Source organism: Lepisma saccharinum, chromosome 17 (genome assembly GCF_977018435.1).
Source record: "Lepisma saccharinum chromosome 17, izLepSacc3.1, whole genome shotgun sequence".
Lineage (NCBI taxonomy): Eukaryota > Metazoa > Arthropoda > Insecta > Zygentoma > Lepismatidae > Lepisma > Lepisma saccharinum.
The window spans coordinates 55,963,511-55,981,525 of record NC_139245.1 but is presented as its reverse complement, the minus strand read 5'-3'; the positions used below and the strand labels follow the sequence as shown (position 1 = coordinate 55,981,525).

At 37.1% G+C, this 18,015-nt stretch overlaps 1 protein-coding gene across 1 annotated transcript in view; it reads right to left on the bottom strand.

Annotated features, from left to right (window-relative positions):
• Positions 1–4,160: 4,160 nt before the first annotated feature.
• The window catches only part of LOC146001751 (protein VAC14 homolog), a 97,404-nt gene continuing 83,549 nt past the window's right edge, over positions 4,161–18,015 (bottom strand). Inside the window, exon 14 of the mRNA XM_083139461.1 lies at positions 4,161–11,517. Coding sequence (XP_082995587.1) covers positions 11,355–11,517 — 163 coding nt within the window. The 3' untranslated portion in view covers positions 4,161–11,354. The remainder of the gene's footprint in view (positions 11,518–18,015) is intronic.

Sequence of the window (18,015 nt, the reverse complement as noted above, 5' to 3'; positions counted from 1 at the left end):
TGTACCCCCTTGGGAATTACGTCGATTTTTTTTTAATCTACAGATTTCAACTTTTTACATAATATAAAAGTGGTTCCAGCATTAGGAAACCACAAATAACGGAGATATTTCATCACCAAGTATGGGTCGTGCAAGCAAAACAAACTTATATTCCGGAATACTTTCACTCCTTTTTCCCGTAAAAAAATTCTCAAACAGCAGCAAAACTAACACTCCTGGTGTAACAAAAACATCAAATCACTGTCAGGGCTATACAAAAAAAAATCATAAAAATTGCCCCCCCCCCCCAAATCCGTGCTCCGCCCCTGGGGTAATTGACCTACCGCGGCCCCACCTCCGCTCCGGCTACCTGCCTTTTTCTATAGAGTTCCCTTAAAGGCATGTTAGAACCTGCCCACCACTATTTTTAAACAATTCACTCAAACAACCAAACCTAGCCCTCCTAACCTAACAACCATTTCCAATGCGAACAAAAATATATAATTTTTAAAAGTACTAACCTTCAAACGATACTGAAAATGTCAATACACTCCCCAATATGCATTTTCAATGAATAGCACTTACCACACTATTTTATTTTATTTTTATTATTCATTTAATGTTCATCGGGCTTCATAATTTTATAATTTTGTATTTTATCTCTTCTCTGGCTCAAACGAAAGTATGTTTTAAGTGTTACTTTACTCAAATGCAATTCTTTTCTAAAATAATACACAAGGTTTTTTTTGGCTGGTCATGTTCGTGCCCTTACCTAATAAACTGACGGAAAGTCTTGCAGCAACAATATGATAAGTATTACAGCATTAAGGTTTTTTAGATGTCATCTGCTCCTGGTAATTTTTTTTACTAAATGAAGATATCCGATGAACTTAAAGTCATCTGTCTGATGCTGATAATAATTTTGAACCAAATATTTTTCCCCCAGGCAGTTCTAGAAATTACAGACAACAGTGTGACAAGCCACAAATTGAATATTTATTGAATAACAAAGAAAGGAGTTAGATTCAATTGATGAAAAGTAAAGTTTGTGATTAATATTTTGTGCATGTTATCGTAAGTAGTAGTGTGCATAAATCTTTGGAACTGTCCTCAAAGACATATGGCCAGCCCCCGTGGCGGAGTGGTTAGCACATCGCGCAACGATGCCAGGGGTCCCGGGTTCGAATCCTGACCTAGGCATGGATGTTTGCGAGTGTCCATTCATCAATTTCATCATATCATCACTCATCCCCATCTTCGCAAATTAGCCAGAAGTGGTACAAAAGGCGAAGTAAAATAATGCAAATCAAAGACATATGATCCAGTTTTGTTGCTTCCAATAAGTTCGGTAGAAATAAATTACAATAGATTACATAACAAATGCAAAATAAGTATATTTTGTGCCCATCACTATCTTCTATAAGTAGGGTTACCAGATCGCTATAAGGGAAATGTACGACACAAAATATTCAAAATAAATATTTTCAGAACATGTTACAAAGTAATTTAAAATTTTCAGCTTTTAAAAAAAAATTATATCTTAATGAATTCTTAAATGCAAAATTTTCAAACTTGTAATCAATACTACTGTCACGAGCCAGCATTAAATGCTAAATCAGCAAACACCAGCCCCCGGTGACGAGAGGTTGCCGGGAGAGTCAGAAGTTAGTGGCAGAGAGAGTGTGAAGCTAGTAGCCTAAGTGGTGCTCTTCCCCCCTACAGCCCTGACCTATCCCCGTGTGACTTCCGTGTGTTTAGCCCATTGAAAGGCACCCTACGTGGAATCCCCTTTGCCTCAGATGCACAACTGCAGGACGCGGTCTTCCATTGGTGCTCGCAGCAGCCACAGACTTCTGGGACAGGAGCATCAAAACTGGTAAAGCGGTTTGATGCCTGCCTCAACAACGCAGGGGATTATGCCCTTGAAACTTGAAGATTGGAACAAGAAGACAAGGAAAATAAAAATTTTACAAAATGTTGGTGCAGTGGAACCCTGATTTTACATTTTCCCACATTATATATTCAATCTTGATGGTCCCAACATAGCAAAATGCCATAAAATTTTCCTAGATTTTACGTTTTCCTGCATTTTAGGTCTTTCCATCTTGGTCCCCTCAAAAACATAAAACTAGGGTTCCACTGTATTCAGTATGCCTCTGGCCACCAACAGGCGAAAGTGAATGAAAGAATGTAGTGTGTAACAGTGGTACATTCCTACAACCATGTAAAGTTGCATTGAAAATAGATTGATAATTATTTGGAAAAAAAAAATAACAGCAATGCATAAGAAAAGCAGTGTTGCAAACTTGCAGAAAAAATCTGGAAAATCACTTCTAGCGTCAGCCCTATGGATGCTGGATGTTTGCTGGGAAGCATGACAAAATACATGAAATGCCATTCTTCCAATTTTGAAAAAAAAATTTAAAAAATAGAAAATCACAATTTTCAGTAAATTTTGAAAATTGGACATTTCCCGCTGGACCCCTAATTGTCACTCATTATGAACATGCTCTTTTGTTTTCACTAATAGCATATAAAAGTAAAATATATCTGCAAAAAGCAGTGGTTAAAGAGAAAATAGCTCATTCATAAAATCTATCCCATAATGTGTTGGGGTGGGGAGAATCCACATTTTCAAACTGCAAACAATAGATATGTTGTTTTGTGATTGAAGCATGTCATGCTTTCATATGTATACTTACAAAGAAAAAACAAATATGTGTAGTTTTGAAGAAATATGGTATTTGCAGCCACGTGGAAAACTGGTAGACCAGCCATCCATTGTAAATTAGTTTAAAATACTGTTTGATACACACAGTGATCACTAGGGCTCGGAAGTTGACGATATTTTTTCTGAGCCTTGAAAACAATGCTAAACCTGATATTAGCCTCATAAGTTAGAACCAGACAACAGTTTTTATTTTGCATATTTAGATCTTTTGGCTTTTAGGTAATTGTTGAGGTTTATTTTTCTTCTCCCCTGTTGTTTCGTCAATTTTAAATGCATTTGCTAGCATAATTTATGTATTTAAATTTCCTGACGTAGTCTTGCACAATATTATTTTTAACTGAAAGTTTGGCAATGGATTAAATAATCATTAATTGTGGTACATTTATATCGATCCTTGGTGGGGAGAACCGGGATTTTTCCCACCTGCTATAGTGGCTCCGGTGCCCACCCAGCATTGTATAAAGTGGGTACCTGGGGGATAAAGGCAGCCAGGGGTATGGTGCTGATCACATCACCCCACCTTCGTCCGTGATCAAGAAAGTGTGGGACCCTAACCCCACACCCCCTATACGCCTTCATGGCATGGAGCATAGCACAGGGGAGCACTTCACCTTTATTTTTCCTCCAGCACTTAAAATACTTTGTGTGAAGCATTCTTACATATTACCTTGCTGGCCACTATAATCGCTTTAATCTTTGGTTTTAGTCACAATGTAAAAAAAATATAATCTGATGTACGCACAACACCAACTGTATTTTTAAATGTGCTGTGCAAAGCCCACTGGACGGGAGGTGAATTATGCAGAAAAACCTAAAGTAAAATTAAAACTACATTCGCACTTAATTGCTTATTTCCCCCCTTTGCTTCAGTAGTTTAAAACACCTACGAACGGGTTTTGTCTAATTATTCAACTGCTCCGTTGTAATTGTAATTTACAAAGAAATCAATCTTTCATTTTAAAAAGGAAAATTATTTTTAGGTCTTTTTTTTTTAACATTTTTGGGGATAGACGATATCAGAAATTTGATATTGCTATACATCAAGAAAATGTAGTTACAGACGATACAATATAATATTTTTTCCGTATTGTGATATCTGCGAGATATTGTCTCCACGATATATATTGCCAACTATTGTGATGATATATTGCTAAAATATCTTGAATATCACATCTGGATGATATACGCCCAACACTAGTAATTTTTTAATACTTTTAAGTTAATTTTTAAGATTTTTTAGGTGATCAACTTCTGAGCCCTAGTGATCACAGTGCACTAAATATGTGACAACTGGCTTTAAATCCTTGCAGTGTGTCATTACTTTTGCCTGAAAATAAACAGTGAATGAAGTTTCTAACAATTAATAACTTGTTCAAAACAAATGAATATTATATAAGGGTTTTAATTCATAAAGTTAATACATTTTTATTTGTTACAGAACCATATTGCATGTTATACCAAACACAAAGTTTAAAAAAAAAGAAAGGCTACATTTTAAAATACTTTTTTAAAAGATGCTTCTCTATTTTAGTGCATTACATATGGTACAAAAATTAATCATGAAAAAGTTTTCTTAATTTACCACTTCTTAGTACAAAATTGTTTAAATATATGACCACCGTAACATATATTAAACATATTTACATTTATAGCATTAATGTATAACAATATCACATGGAAAAGTTATCACCTTGAAGATGAAAAATATTTTGAAGCTTCAATTATATCGATTTTGTACATATTATTACAATACAACATTGGTAAATGCAACTAGTAACTGCTTACAAAAGAAATCAGAAGTGCTCATGGTATCCATTAATATAAATATGTAGAAAGAATGCAAAATATTTTTCAAAACTGACTTAACATCATTTAACATTTTTTAATGCAGTTCTACACATTGGACTAAATCTTAACACGCATGCATTCCATATCTTTAGAAAAAGTTTGTTTGAAATTTTATTTGATATTCGAGAGAAATGTGTGTAGTTTCTGCTGTCTTGGGGGGGGGGGGGGGCTCCTGCATAGCCAAATGGTTACCACTTTCACCTTTGGAGCAAGCAGTCCCAGGTTCAACTCCCAGTGTGAGCCCCCCAAATTTTGGCTCCGACCCAGCACTGCAAGGACAATTGAGGAGCTACTTGGAAATAGGAAGTTTTGGTCACGAAAGCCAGAAAACAGACACAATGGGATTCGATACGTTGACCACGTGTCAACCAATGAAAAAGCCACTCTGGCAGGCCCTGGATCTAAAGAGGGCTGTTGCACTATGGAGGTTTTTAAACAAACATCACTGACACGTGACACAAACTACAAGAGAAATAATTCCTTTCGGTACCACTTAAAACAAGGTTATCAACACCCTATTCCCAATTACACCATATCTCATTGGAATGTTCGTAAACATTGACCAGTGCCATCACCAACAAATGTTGTTTAGGTGAACACAAGGGTGGATGATGGGCTGACTATTCCACCCTCGCCCACCTAGTAGCAATGGAACTGTGTTCAACAGAATCAAGTTGGGTTAGCAACCCAACTCTTCATTCCAACACAATTTCCACTAACTTTTCAATAAATTATTGTGTTAAGCTAAAAAAAAAACTATTCTAAAGCTACTTTAGTTGTTTTTACATAGCAATAAATATCAAGAAAGTTTTTATTTCTATTGTAGACAATTACACACACACACACACAAATAAAATCACTATTTCCTTAAAAGTACTAAACAGCAGATCAGTTAATATCGTATCAACTCTAAACCATGTTTGGTACATCTTGTCACGTTTCCTGCACTTGACAATCGTTGGCATATCGAGCAGAAACTACATGGTGTTGTCGCTGTAGACAGATTGAACCCCACATTAGGGGAAGCCAAGGCCAGGCTGCAATTTCAGAGTTTGGGTAAGCGTGTATCTACTGGCTTCCATTGGCTCCTCGCTGCCTAGCAGACAACGTTTTCCTCATTTCTCATTGGCACTGAAATTGTCGAGCGAACGCTAGTGTGGGAAACGTGACAAGTTGTGACAAACGCAGTACAGATATCCTCAGTATGCATCTCAAATCCACACAAACTCAGAGTTGACACTTGTAATGTGAAGGAGTCTTCCGATGTTACAATTTCATTCAAGTAGGAAATAGAAAATAGTTTGTCTTCCCTGACAAATTCACAAATAATAATATTTTGTTTTTAATAAAAAACATCACATAATTTGCCAAAATCGCCAATAATCCTGCATGTTGCTGGGATGCACACGTTTGTTTTATCAAACACTCAATTTAGGAATGTGAGACAAACCATTTGTTCACACCTGGGTCTACAAAGTTTAAAAATCTGGTACTGAGAAATTATATTTCCATTGTTTATATGAGGATCGTGCAAGTCAAACCGGGACTTTAGATTTTGGGGCTGTTGATCCACTGTACCCCTTCGAGAATTACATATTTTTTTAAAAAATTACAGATTTTAATGTTTTACGTAATATGAAAGTAGTTCTAGCATTGAGAAAGCACAAAGAACTGAGATATTTGATCCCAAAGTATGGCCCACTTAAGTTAAAATGTGCAATTTCAGAGTACTTTCGCAGCTTTTTGTTAGTAAAAACTGCATGTACACTAAAATTCCGAAATAACTCGTCAAAAGTAACTATAAATACCAAACCTAGCAATCCTACCCTAACTATGTAAAATTATAGCTGCTGTTGTGGAAAGTATTTTTGGGTGCTATATTCACTTGTATGAAACCTTCGGACTGTTCTGCCACACGGTAAAGTAACACATTTCCGCGAACAAAAATCAACTGAAAACGTTCTTAAACGATGCAAAATATTTAACTTTCTCCAGGGGTACAGAGAGTCAAGGGTACCTAGATTTTATCAGAATACTGGAACACACCAAGACATATCTAAAACACTTTCCTTATAAGAGACAAGTGTCTTCCATACCACATAGAGTGCTAACATCTCTTGCAACAAGAGTCTCTTGCTCAACAAAATCGTGGACAAGCATGCGAGCACAAAGGTAGAACAGCATGTTGTGATGAAATTTTTTGTGAATGAAGTTATGAAATTGAGTAATAATTACAGAAAGCAATACATGAGTGGAATTCTTAGCTTCAGTGAAACATCTGAATGGTGCAAAAAGTTTGAAGTTTAATTAACATATATGGCTTACATGCAATAAATACAGTGTTGACGGTTGAGTTGGCCGTGGAGTGGCAGCTAGCATGCCAGGAAGTCAGAGTGCATCTGCCGGCATTTAGACCCACAGCTGTAAGTTAACTTGGCACTGGACACTTCAGTGCTTCTCCAGATAGCTGGTGTCCAGTTTGCATGTGTTTGTGAAGTGTTTTGTTTTAATTTATGTATTACTGGTGCTTTTCTGCAGTCTAGTAATGCCACTCTATCTGTACAACTAAAACAAAAATTTACGACTCTTACATCATTACGAATTCTTGTAGGGAAGTCAGAATGCATTTTGCATCAGAATCCCCAGATGTTCCTTTTTCACACAGAGACAGTGTTCGAAAACTTGTGAACAAATTTAGGGAAACGAGGTTTGTTCTTCATAAGAAGCGAAGGGTGAAACAGCGTGTGCTTACTGAGGAGAAACTAGACAACAACGAAGCACAATTGGAACATACTCCTCAAAAATCCTTGCGGTGCCTTGCACAAGAAACAAGACATTTCATGACATTTGCATGGCAAGCTACATGGCCACCTCCACCATGAAAAGCACTGTATTTAAGCATGGATATAGCACTTCTGGTACATTTTATTATGTTCAAATTACTTCAACTGTTTCAGTTGTCATCAGTCAACACACTTGGTAATGACTTAGACACAGTCAGTGTATTCCGAAGACACTGTGTTAAAAGCATTGTGAATCCTTACTCCAGTCTTTTATTATATAACACCATCACACCTTCCTCAAATGCTGAGTTAGTTCATTAGTGATAACTGGGACATCCAAGTATTGCATGCAGATCAATTTTTATTTCTGAAAAAATGATTCAGCCTTTTGTTTTACACTTGTTGACAAGAATATATGTTCCTTATTTGCCAGCAAGTAAATCATTGTGAGAATATATTTCCCATCTATGTAGAGGGAGGTTGCTGCAAAACTATGAAGCTTATTTGTAAAGATATTTGGTAAAAAATTTACAAATCAAAATTATAACAGTACCAAATGAGATTTTCCTTGATGTTTCTTGACAACACATTCCTGGATTCACGTATTGGTCAAGTATTTTATCACATGAGCTCATTGAGAACACATGTGATGCATTGGGTCCTATTAATACAACTTGTGAATAGTTTCCCTTGCATAATTTCCCCCCTAGCAGCTTATAGATCAACTTTTTCACCTGCCACAAGGGTCGTTTAACGGTGACCGAGACATTTGTGAATAAAATAGTAGTAAAGAGCTGGAGAAAAATAAAACTGCCAGAGGATGTACCTTCATCCTCCATGAGTATTGCATGTTCGATCCGATATAGTGTGTGTGTGGAGCAGCGATGTACGATCAAATTCCGTGTTAAGGAGAACCTGATACCAGCTAAAGTTTTAAGATTGCAAGCACATTATGGGGAACAAACGAGGTCACAGGCAAGAGGGTACAAATGACGTCCACACTTTGGCAAAGAACGCTAGTTGCTGACGAATGAACTGCATGGACACATTTGTTTGAGACATGCATGTGGATTTTTTTGGGAAAGGGTCATGATTAATGCCCAGTATTCGTGCACATTGATGAAGGGTGCCGTTCGTAATGCCATTCACAAGAAAAGACCAGGGATGTTGTCTGCAAATGTCATTCTTCACCATGACAATGCACTGCCCCACATGGTCACTTTGACAGCAACAACTCTCCGAAAGTGTATTGCTCCATGTTCTTTCACTCCAGACTTAGCCCTCAGTGATTTTCAGATTTGTTTGAGCCACTTAACGAGCATATGAGAGGGAAGAAATTGAAGATTGAAGAAAGCAAAAGGTGTCCTGCAGCATCTACACCAAAGGCCTCGGGGAACTGACACAATAATGGCAGCAGTGTCAGGATGCTCAAGGGGATTCCTTTGCAAAACTCGCATAGTTTGATACTTGCAACTTTCCAATTTTTTTCCTAGAACACACACCTTCAAAAATGTGTCCTGCAAAATTTGTAAGCAAGTCTCAGGCTTCTTATTCACAAGAATTAAGAGTATGTGCTCCAAAATGTTGAGAAACACTCAGATTTATTTGTATGACCCATTAACTACCCCCTTATTTCATTCCATTATAAATAGCATCATTACCAAAGTACACATACATACCACAATCAACATTCACAAAAAAAAGTTTTTCCAATTTACCACAGAAAAAAAACGAGCCATTATTTTACAAAAAAAGTGGAATGCCTGTTCATAGACAGATACGAAAGTTATTCTGAAACGTTCAGATGGTATTTCTAACTCAGTGTGCTAATAAGATAAATAGGAAAAAGCATAAATGTCCCATAAAATTACTCTTTGGTCACAGAACTTTGTAACTAAAATTTAGTTGTGCCTTAACAATCTCTCTCTCAACTTCAAAAATATTTTCAGAATTAAGATCTATAACACAAACAAATAAATAAACAAATATTATAAATATGATGTACATTATGATTTACTAGTTTGCAATATTTTTTCATTCTTCCAACACAATAATACAATATATTTTTCACGAAATAAGTAGAATTACATATGGGAAACAAGGAGAGAAATGAAGGAACATTCTACAGGGAATCTTCATTAAGTTTTCATATGCTTTATGATTATAAAGACAACTGAAAGAGTGGGAAGATTGAGGGATACTGTGGAATGTGACAAGACCAGAAAGAAAGGCAAAACCAGTTGGCAATGTAGTTAGTGTGAGAGTAACTATCAAGCAGTGGACATATTTGAGGACGTTAAGAATCATACCTAGGAAGAGCAAAAATCTGTGGTACGGTTTTGCAGGCAGAACGTATATCATGTGGGTTCAGGATGGAGTGCATGAATGATGCAATGTGTAGAAAATGCTGTACAAGTGTGACTGAGATCACTTGCCAGCTGCCAGCTGCATGGAATGAAGAACTAAAGAACTGTTTCTTCGAAACGACAGGTGATGATTAGCAGAATGGTAGAAACTTGGAATTTGGTCTACCTATCCTCTTATTCATGATAACTCTGTTTCATAAAGTGTGCATTACAGGGGCTCCAAAGGAACTGGCAAGCAAATGCAGACAGCTGTTCCTGATACTTGGCATGTTACGAAGAGGATGATGACAACTTTCTGGAGAAAGAAACCCAAGTGGAATAGCATTCCTGTTGGTAGTAGGTAAGTTTGATCCTGATCATTTTCTGAAAATTTTCAAGGGCCTATTTTCGAAGTATACAATGAGCATGAAAAAAACTGACACAAGTGACATTTTTCAGAGGGAGCTGATGGCTGCAGTCTGCATGAAAAGAAAAGAAAAGGAAAATAAAATAAAACAAAACAAAAAAAATGAGATTGTGTCTTGTACAATGCTTGTCCTGATACAGAAGTTCACATGTTTGATTACCTTAGGAAAATACAACAGGAAGTCTTGGAGTGAGTATCCATCTCAGCATCCATATTTTGTCTAATTTCTATCATTCTGGACTACTGAGAGAATCTACATTTGGGAATGACAAAGTTGTAAATGAAGTGAAGTGGTGCATGAGTGGCCACATGCTCAACTGAATTTTGACAAAATTAGAAAGCTGCCAGGACATTAGAAGGACTGGCAAAAAATGAGGCAATTTGTTTGCATAATCATCAATAACATAATTTTCCAAAGTAGTGTGGAAACTCTTTCACAAATCTCCAAACTTATTGATAATGCATGATGAAAGAGGACATCCTGTAGCAAAATGAGGCATATATATATGCGAAGCTTTCTCCTTTAAGCAATGGGTACCATTAAGAAGTTCTACACCTTTCTAAAAAAAAGTAATGAGGTAGCTTTCAGTACATGGTATGTAACCAACATTGACTTTGTTGCTACGTTCAAGAACTCCTTTCATCTTAAGAACCACATTTTAAGTAGGTAATTAGGTGGCTGAAAAGGGGAACATAAAACTTTACAAGACAGATAACAAATAAGAGAGTTTGCAATTTGGGCACACCACTACCAATAGATTTAATGCCCATGCATAAACACAGTGAAAATGAACAAAAAAGGTCATAGCCCTTATGGAAAATATATTTTCAAAATACGTACTGATAAAAGAAAGATTGAAGAAGCTGCCTTAACATTGTTATTACAGGCTATTTCATTTTTCATATTGAGCATGTTGAATATTGGTACTGTCTTACCTGAATAAAAGCTACGGTAAAAGTTTGTGATTTTATTCAGATAAGACTATATTTTCTTTACTCAAAATTATTACATATGTATATAAACCGATTTCAAAGACAGCAAACATATCTACTTTCTTTGACTAGATTTACCTTGTTGTTTTCCACTTCAACACACAGCTCAAGGAAAGATGTGCACAAAGGTCTTCATGATATCATTTATAGAAACAAACGAGCACACAAAAAGTTTTCATTACTCACTTTACTTTAGGTTGAGTATCAATAGTCTCTTTGGAATGCTTCAATGCACACAAATACACGTATTAAGTCTCTATACTTTTTACTCCCTTTTCTAAAATAGCTAATGACCTTGCAGCTTGTTTTTTACACCTATGCTTTTCCTGTACAGCCTGGAAATGGTCTAGGAGTTCATTGAATTTTATCTTTTTAACATATTTCCTTTCTTCTGTCTTTGTGTGATGATTCCTGTGTTGAGAAAAATTACAAGTCAATATCTTTTAAATAAGGTACTTTTCAAAACAATACTTAATAATTCTTTCCACTAAATAAATGAATGAAATTAAAATTACTGGTGTGGCAATGCTTAGGCTACTTTACCCCATCACGTACTTTGATGCATCACCCAATGAAAAACTGATGGGTTCCTCCTCCTTTGGAGGAAAGAAGTCATGCACATCATGTTTTTTTTTTATTTATGGCAATTTCTGGATTATATTTTACATTGCTCTAAATGGTCACATTATTTTATTAATAAGAGTTAAAATTGTTTTAATGCTATTTTTTTATTATATAAGGGAAAGAGGCTACTCATTCCATTTTGTCAAGGCGTTTCCATTATATATCAATGATTCAAGTCACACAGAATACTTTTTTAAAAAATATTAGTGCATATTATAAACGCATGATCAGTACCTTGTGCTAACATCATCATGTAATAAATTAATAACTAAAAAATCAGTCTTTTATTTTAGTTCTGGCACATATATCGTATTTATGCATGTATAATGCACGTGTGTGTATAATTTGCATTCTGGTTTTTGATGGGGAAAAGCAACAAGCAATTATGTCTCCATATAATGTGCAATACACTTCAGGTTCAAGAAATGACTTTCTTAGTTGTAAGTTGTAAGGCTGTTGCTATGCCGATTAAGAACAAATTACTCCAAGAGGAGAATATTGTCTCGTGTATATAATGGGGATGAACGATATCGGAAATTTGATATCGCGATCTATCATTTCCATGATATATATCGGCAAATATTGTGACAATATATTGATGACACGATATATATTGCTAAAATATTGTGATGATATATCACCAACATGATATGTGTATATATATATATATATATATATATATATATATATATATATATATATATATATATATAATGGATAAAAGCAAGGAGGGCCAAAAGGGCTAAGTAAAAATCAAAGAAGGTAAAAGGAAACACTCACCGGGCAGTAGAAAAATTCAAAATTTTCGCTAATTTCATAGCATCATCGGTGTGAGAGGAAATAGACGGAACCGGAAGTTGGGGCACTGCAGAGTTGCCAGGTCCCCATCGAAGAAGAAGCGGTGCGTAGAACGAAAAAAACACTGTTTCGTCACCAGGCTCGTCGTAAACTGTGAGTGTGTAGGAAGAGTTGGGAGGGTGGGAGGGATGGGCATTACTGGGTGGCCTTGTTCAGGCCAGGTGGAGTGGTTGCACTCATGGCCGATATATAGGCCCTTTCCCATCTTTTGCGAACAGAGGTGTTGGCTGGTTTGGGTAGGAGATGGATGATCGCTACCCGGAAACAGTCGTAACTGATGTTGTGGTGGTACGGCGACAGTGAAGTCCAGGTTGTGGGTGGAGGAGCGGTGGTTATTGATGCGGAGGTTGAGGGCTGTTGATGTTTCCCCCAGGTAAAAATCACCACAGATGTTGCAGGTGAGGATGTAGATAAGGTTTGAAGCATGGCAGGTCCCTTTGGGATGAAGGGTAAATTTGCCAGTGGCCGTGTGCACCTGGAGGGTGTGAGAAGTGATGAGGATGGGGCACAACATCAGTTTCAACGACTGCTTCCGGGTAGCGATCATCCATCTCCTACCCAAACCAGCCAACACCTCTGTTCGCAAAAGATGGGAAAGGGCCTATATATCGGCCATGAGTGCAACCACTCCACCTGGCCTGAACAAGGCCACCCAGTAATGCCCACCCCTCACCCACCTTCCCCCCCAAACCATCCCGTCCCTCCCGCCCTCCCAACTCTTCCTACACACTCACAGTTTACGACGAGCCTGGTGACGAAACAGTGTTTTTTTCGTTCTACGCACCGCTTCTTCTTCGATGGGGACCTGGCAACTCTGCAGTGCCCCAACTTCCGGTTCCGTCTATTTCCTCTCACACCGATGATGCTATGAAATTAGCGAAAATTTTGAATTTTTCTACTGCCCGGTGAGTGTTTCCTTTTACCTTCTTTGATATATATATATATATATATATATATATATATATATATATATATATATATATCGCCAAATATTGTGATGATATATCACCAAATATCATGATGATATATCACCGATATGATATATATATCACCAAAATATCATGACACACACACACACACACACATATATATATATATATATATATATCTTCCAAAACTATTTTCACCCCCCCCCCCTCCTCTCCCTCCACTGTGTTCAGCATCCCAAAGCTTTCACTTCTGCAAACACCTTGTTTATTCTTTAGAAGAAAGCGAGATCAAAATTATGTTACGGATTTGCAGCACTCAGGAAGTTATTTTCTTTTATTTCTTGCTCGACAAATGCAGCTGATACACATCCCATGTGACGGGAGGTGCATGCTTGAATTCTGCCAGAATGGCACAGCACTGCTTTTTTCCATGTCACTAAAATTTCACTTTTATAGTGTATTTTTTAAAAAAATATTATTACTAAAGAAATCCAACCTGGTAATTTGTAATTGCGCCTGTTGATACACATGTGTTATATGCAGTGAGCAGGAGAGTATATTCTAGCTAGCTCAAATAAGAACCATGGGGGAAAACTATAGTTTATGGGCACATTTACGTTATACTATCACCAAGCTTCATTCTGAAGATTCTTTCTTCCAACCACCGCCTGAGGCGGCGTGGCGTATGTTCACATAAAACTCCTTCCTGTCTTTATTCTTCTCAGCAGTAGAGCCTCACAGCAATGCCAATTGTACAAAACTAGCTAACCATGGGATTTTTCCCAGGAAAGGGACATTTTGAAACAAAACTACTATTACAGGAATGGGGAAAGAGTGACATGTGATAGGGACTTTTTCCTCTGGGCCAAAACAACACTGTCCATTGAACAAATGCAGAAGCGAGAGAGACCTTCAACCAGCCACACTTTACAATGGTGACGGATGTTTTGAACCCCTTGGCTGCTTTGTTTATTACTGGGGTAGACTGACTGGCTGGGGATGACAAAGGGCAGGTCATTTCGCAAATGGAAATTGCATTGAAGGAAGTTTAAGAAAATTAGGTTTGTTACTGCGTGCATTTTATTTAGTGCATTGAGTGAGTGAATTATATATGATCTGTGCTGTGTTGTGTAGTGAACGAAAATGAGTGACATAATTAATGAACTATTGACGACAAAACAATTTACTCGGCTTTTGCATGAGGATAAGCTTCAAATCGTGAAGATATGCAGGCCTCTGGCATCCTAAAGAGGAGAAGACTGGATTTCAATTGTTATTCAGTGTTGCTTTTCTGCCACTCTAACTAATCCCAACTATGAGGATGAGTGATGATACGATGAAATTGATGAAGGGACATTCAAAAAGAATACCCATGCTCATGCCTGGATTTGAACCCAGGAGCCCTGCTGTCATAGTATGCTGTGCTAATAACCATTTTACCACAGAGGTCGGCAAGAGAAGAACGGAGTTCCTGTTCAAATTAAATATTCAAGGTAGAAGTTTATTATATATTTTATTCTCGCACATAGGCCTACATAAATATTTCACAATATGGGCCGCTATATTTTATAGATAACTATGCAATATTTGAAATCCTTTCCTTACTGTTTCTATATTAATGAAACCGTGCCACTTTTATAATTATTTGTAAATTGTAATGTACCATATTTACGAATGTATAATGCGCGCTCTGGTTTTTGATGAGAGAAAAATGACTAAATTTTATCTCGTGGATAACGTGCAGTATAATCCAAGTTCAAGAAATGGCTTTCTTAGTTGTAGGTCATAAAGCTGTTGCTATGCCAATCAAGAGCTAGTGACATCATACCTATTGAATGAGTCACCTGTGGACCAAGAGGTGGTCCACTCTTGTGTAAACAGTAAGTCACCAACCCACACCAACTCCCCCTCTCCCTCCACTGTGTTTGGCATCCCGAAGCTTTCACTCCTTAACCATTATATTAATGCTGTAATAGTAGAAAGGGAGATCAAAATTACATTATGGATTAGCAGTGCTCAGGAAGTTATTTTCTGTTATTTCTCACCCAACATGTGATGGCAGGTGCATGCTCAAATTCCGCCACAACAGCACTGCTTTTCTTGTGTTGCAGAACAATACATTACAAAGTGAAAAATCGTGGAAAATGGCCATTAAACTTTTATGCATAGTTTTGCTCATTTCTTCTTTACTTAAAAAAACAACAAAAAAAAACAACTTCAAAATGTGCATTATACATGAGTAAATACGGTATGTATTTTTAATCACAATGTCACATTACTTCAAAATCCAAGAAACTGAACGAAAAAGAGCCTTAAATTTGAACATTATGATATGAAGAGATAGCCCAGGTTTTGAAGAGTTAAAATTTTATCTTGTCATCTGGTTACACTGAAGTACACTACCTTTTCTTCATTGAAAATGCAGCCATGCTGCAAAATAGAGAGACTTTTATTTTGTGTAGTGAGTGCTTACTGCCGTACAATCACTCGATTGTTTATATTAAGGGATCGTAGATAGGCTATGTGAAGCCTGATATTCGAAGTTATTTGGCTGCAAGAGGTGTATCGTAAGAGGGGGTATAACTCTGAAAAGCTACGTCTACACTTAACCGAGCAAGGGGGCTAGCCCCGTGAAATAAGAACACTCACGATTAACTTTAAACACTACAATTGACTGGTCTGGCAAGGGTGTGAGAGAATGAAAGACAAGGATAGAGGAACGTTCGTTACCTGTAGATCTGGAAGTGAAGATCGACTCGCTGGTTCGTTGATGAAACTCTGATGAACTCTCCTGAAATAAAACTCCTTTCCGATATTGTACTACTCCTCGCTGTAACTCCTTTTGTAACGTTCGGTAACAACTATTCACGCCATAACTTTCTTAGTTCAACAACTTGTATAATTCCGAGGCACTAACTGTGCACGCGATAGATTTCAGATACCGACTGGGGGGAGAAATATTCTCTCAAGCTATTTAAACGAAATTCGAACTTCGGCCGTTGAGAGACCGCGTCTCTCAATAACGGTGCTTTCAGCGTAAGGCTGTGTTTGCAGTATCTTCCTGCGATTCCGGAAGAATTCGTATCAGCGGTTTTTTACATCCGCTGAAGATCGCAGGTGGCATTTGCTTGAAAGAAGCTCTTTCCAGCTTCTTTCATACTCGGGCCCATTTTATGAAATGATTAGACTATCGGACTATGGCGCCCGGGGTCCCGGATTCGAGTCATGCCTTCGGCATGATACGACACACCTGCCTGGGGCAAAAAATTAGGTTCACGCAGGGAAGTTAATTTTTTGTAACGTGAGCCCGACCATACCAGTCAACTCTAGAAGATAATTTATTTACACCAACCCAAAAAAATTACTATTATACAAGGGTGGGTGTAAGGAAAAATAAATTTTACACACAGCCAAAAATCATGCACTTAAATATCTAAACATGCTGGATTATAAACAACATTGATGGCACGCGTACTATGCGGGGTCAGCTGATGCTGACTCGCCATTTCTCATGGTGTCACCGTAGCGGTGTTTATCACTGTACACACGGAGCACACGCAATCACTGTAGCACTCGTAAGAGAGAAGAAAATGTATCTTCGCTTCCTGGGCAAGGTCAGTTCCATTGCATATAGGTCAGGAAACGCGGAGTATGTTTATACACTTTCAAATGTTTAAATAAGTTATTAAAAAAAACTTGGGAAGCAGCACCCAAGAAAAAAAATTGCCATGCAATATATACAGCAGGATCAACCTGAAGGGTTCCCAAGTACAAACATACAAATTGCGATATGATATATATACATGGGGCGTTCCGCTTCCAAACTATTGTCTGTTTAGTTCCTTTCAGACATATACAAGGAAAAAAGTAAACACTTATGACACAAAAAGCTCACATGCCTAAGCTGAATACACATATCTGTATATAACTAATGAAAACCTATGTCTATCACGTTGCCACAGAGACACACACATTATAGTTATTTTGAAATCAGTAGGGTACCCCCATAAAAGGCTAAAGAATAATAAAGCACCTGGCATTGATTTAATACCAGCTGAGTTAATTAAATATGGTGGAAATTCATTAATATGTCAAATTCATAAATTAATTTGTTTAATATGGAATAAAGAAGAAATCCCTCAACAGTGGAAAGAATCCATTATTGTTCCTGTGTTTAAAAAAGGTGATAAAATGAACTGCAGTAATTACCGTGGAATTTCTCTACTCTCAACAACATACAAAATATTGTCTAACATTCTTTTAACAAGACTAACCCCATATGCTAATGAAATTATAGGTGATTATCAATGTGGATTTAAACGTAACAGATCAACTACAGATCAAATTTTTCACATCAGACAGACACTTGAAAAAAAGTGGGAATATAATCAAAATGTCCATCAGCTATTCATTGATTTCAAAAAAGCATATGATTCGGTCAAAAGAGATAAATTATATAATATATTAGTAGAGTTTGGAATACCTAAGAAGCTTGTTA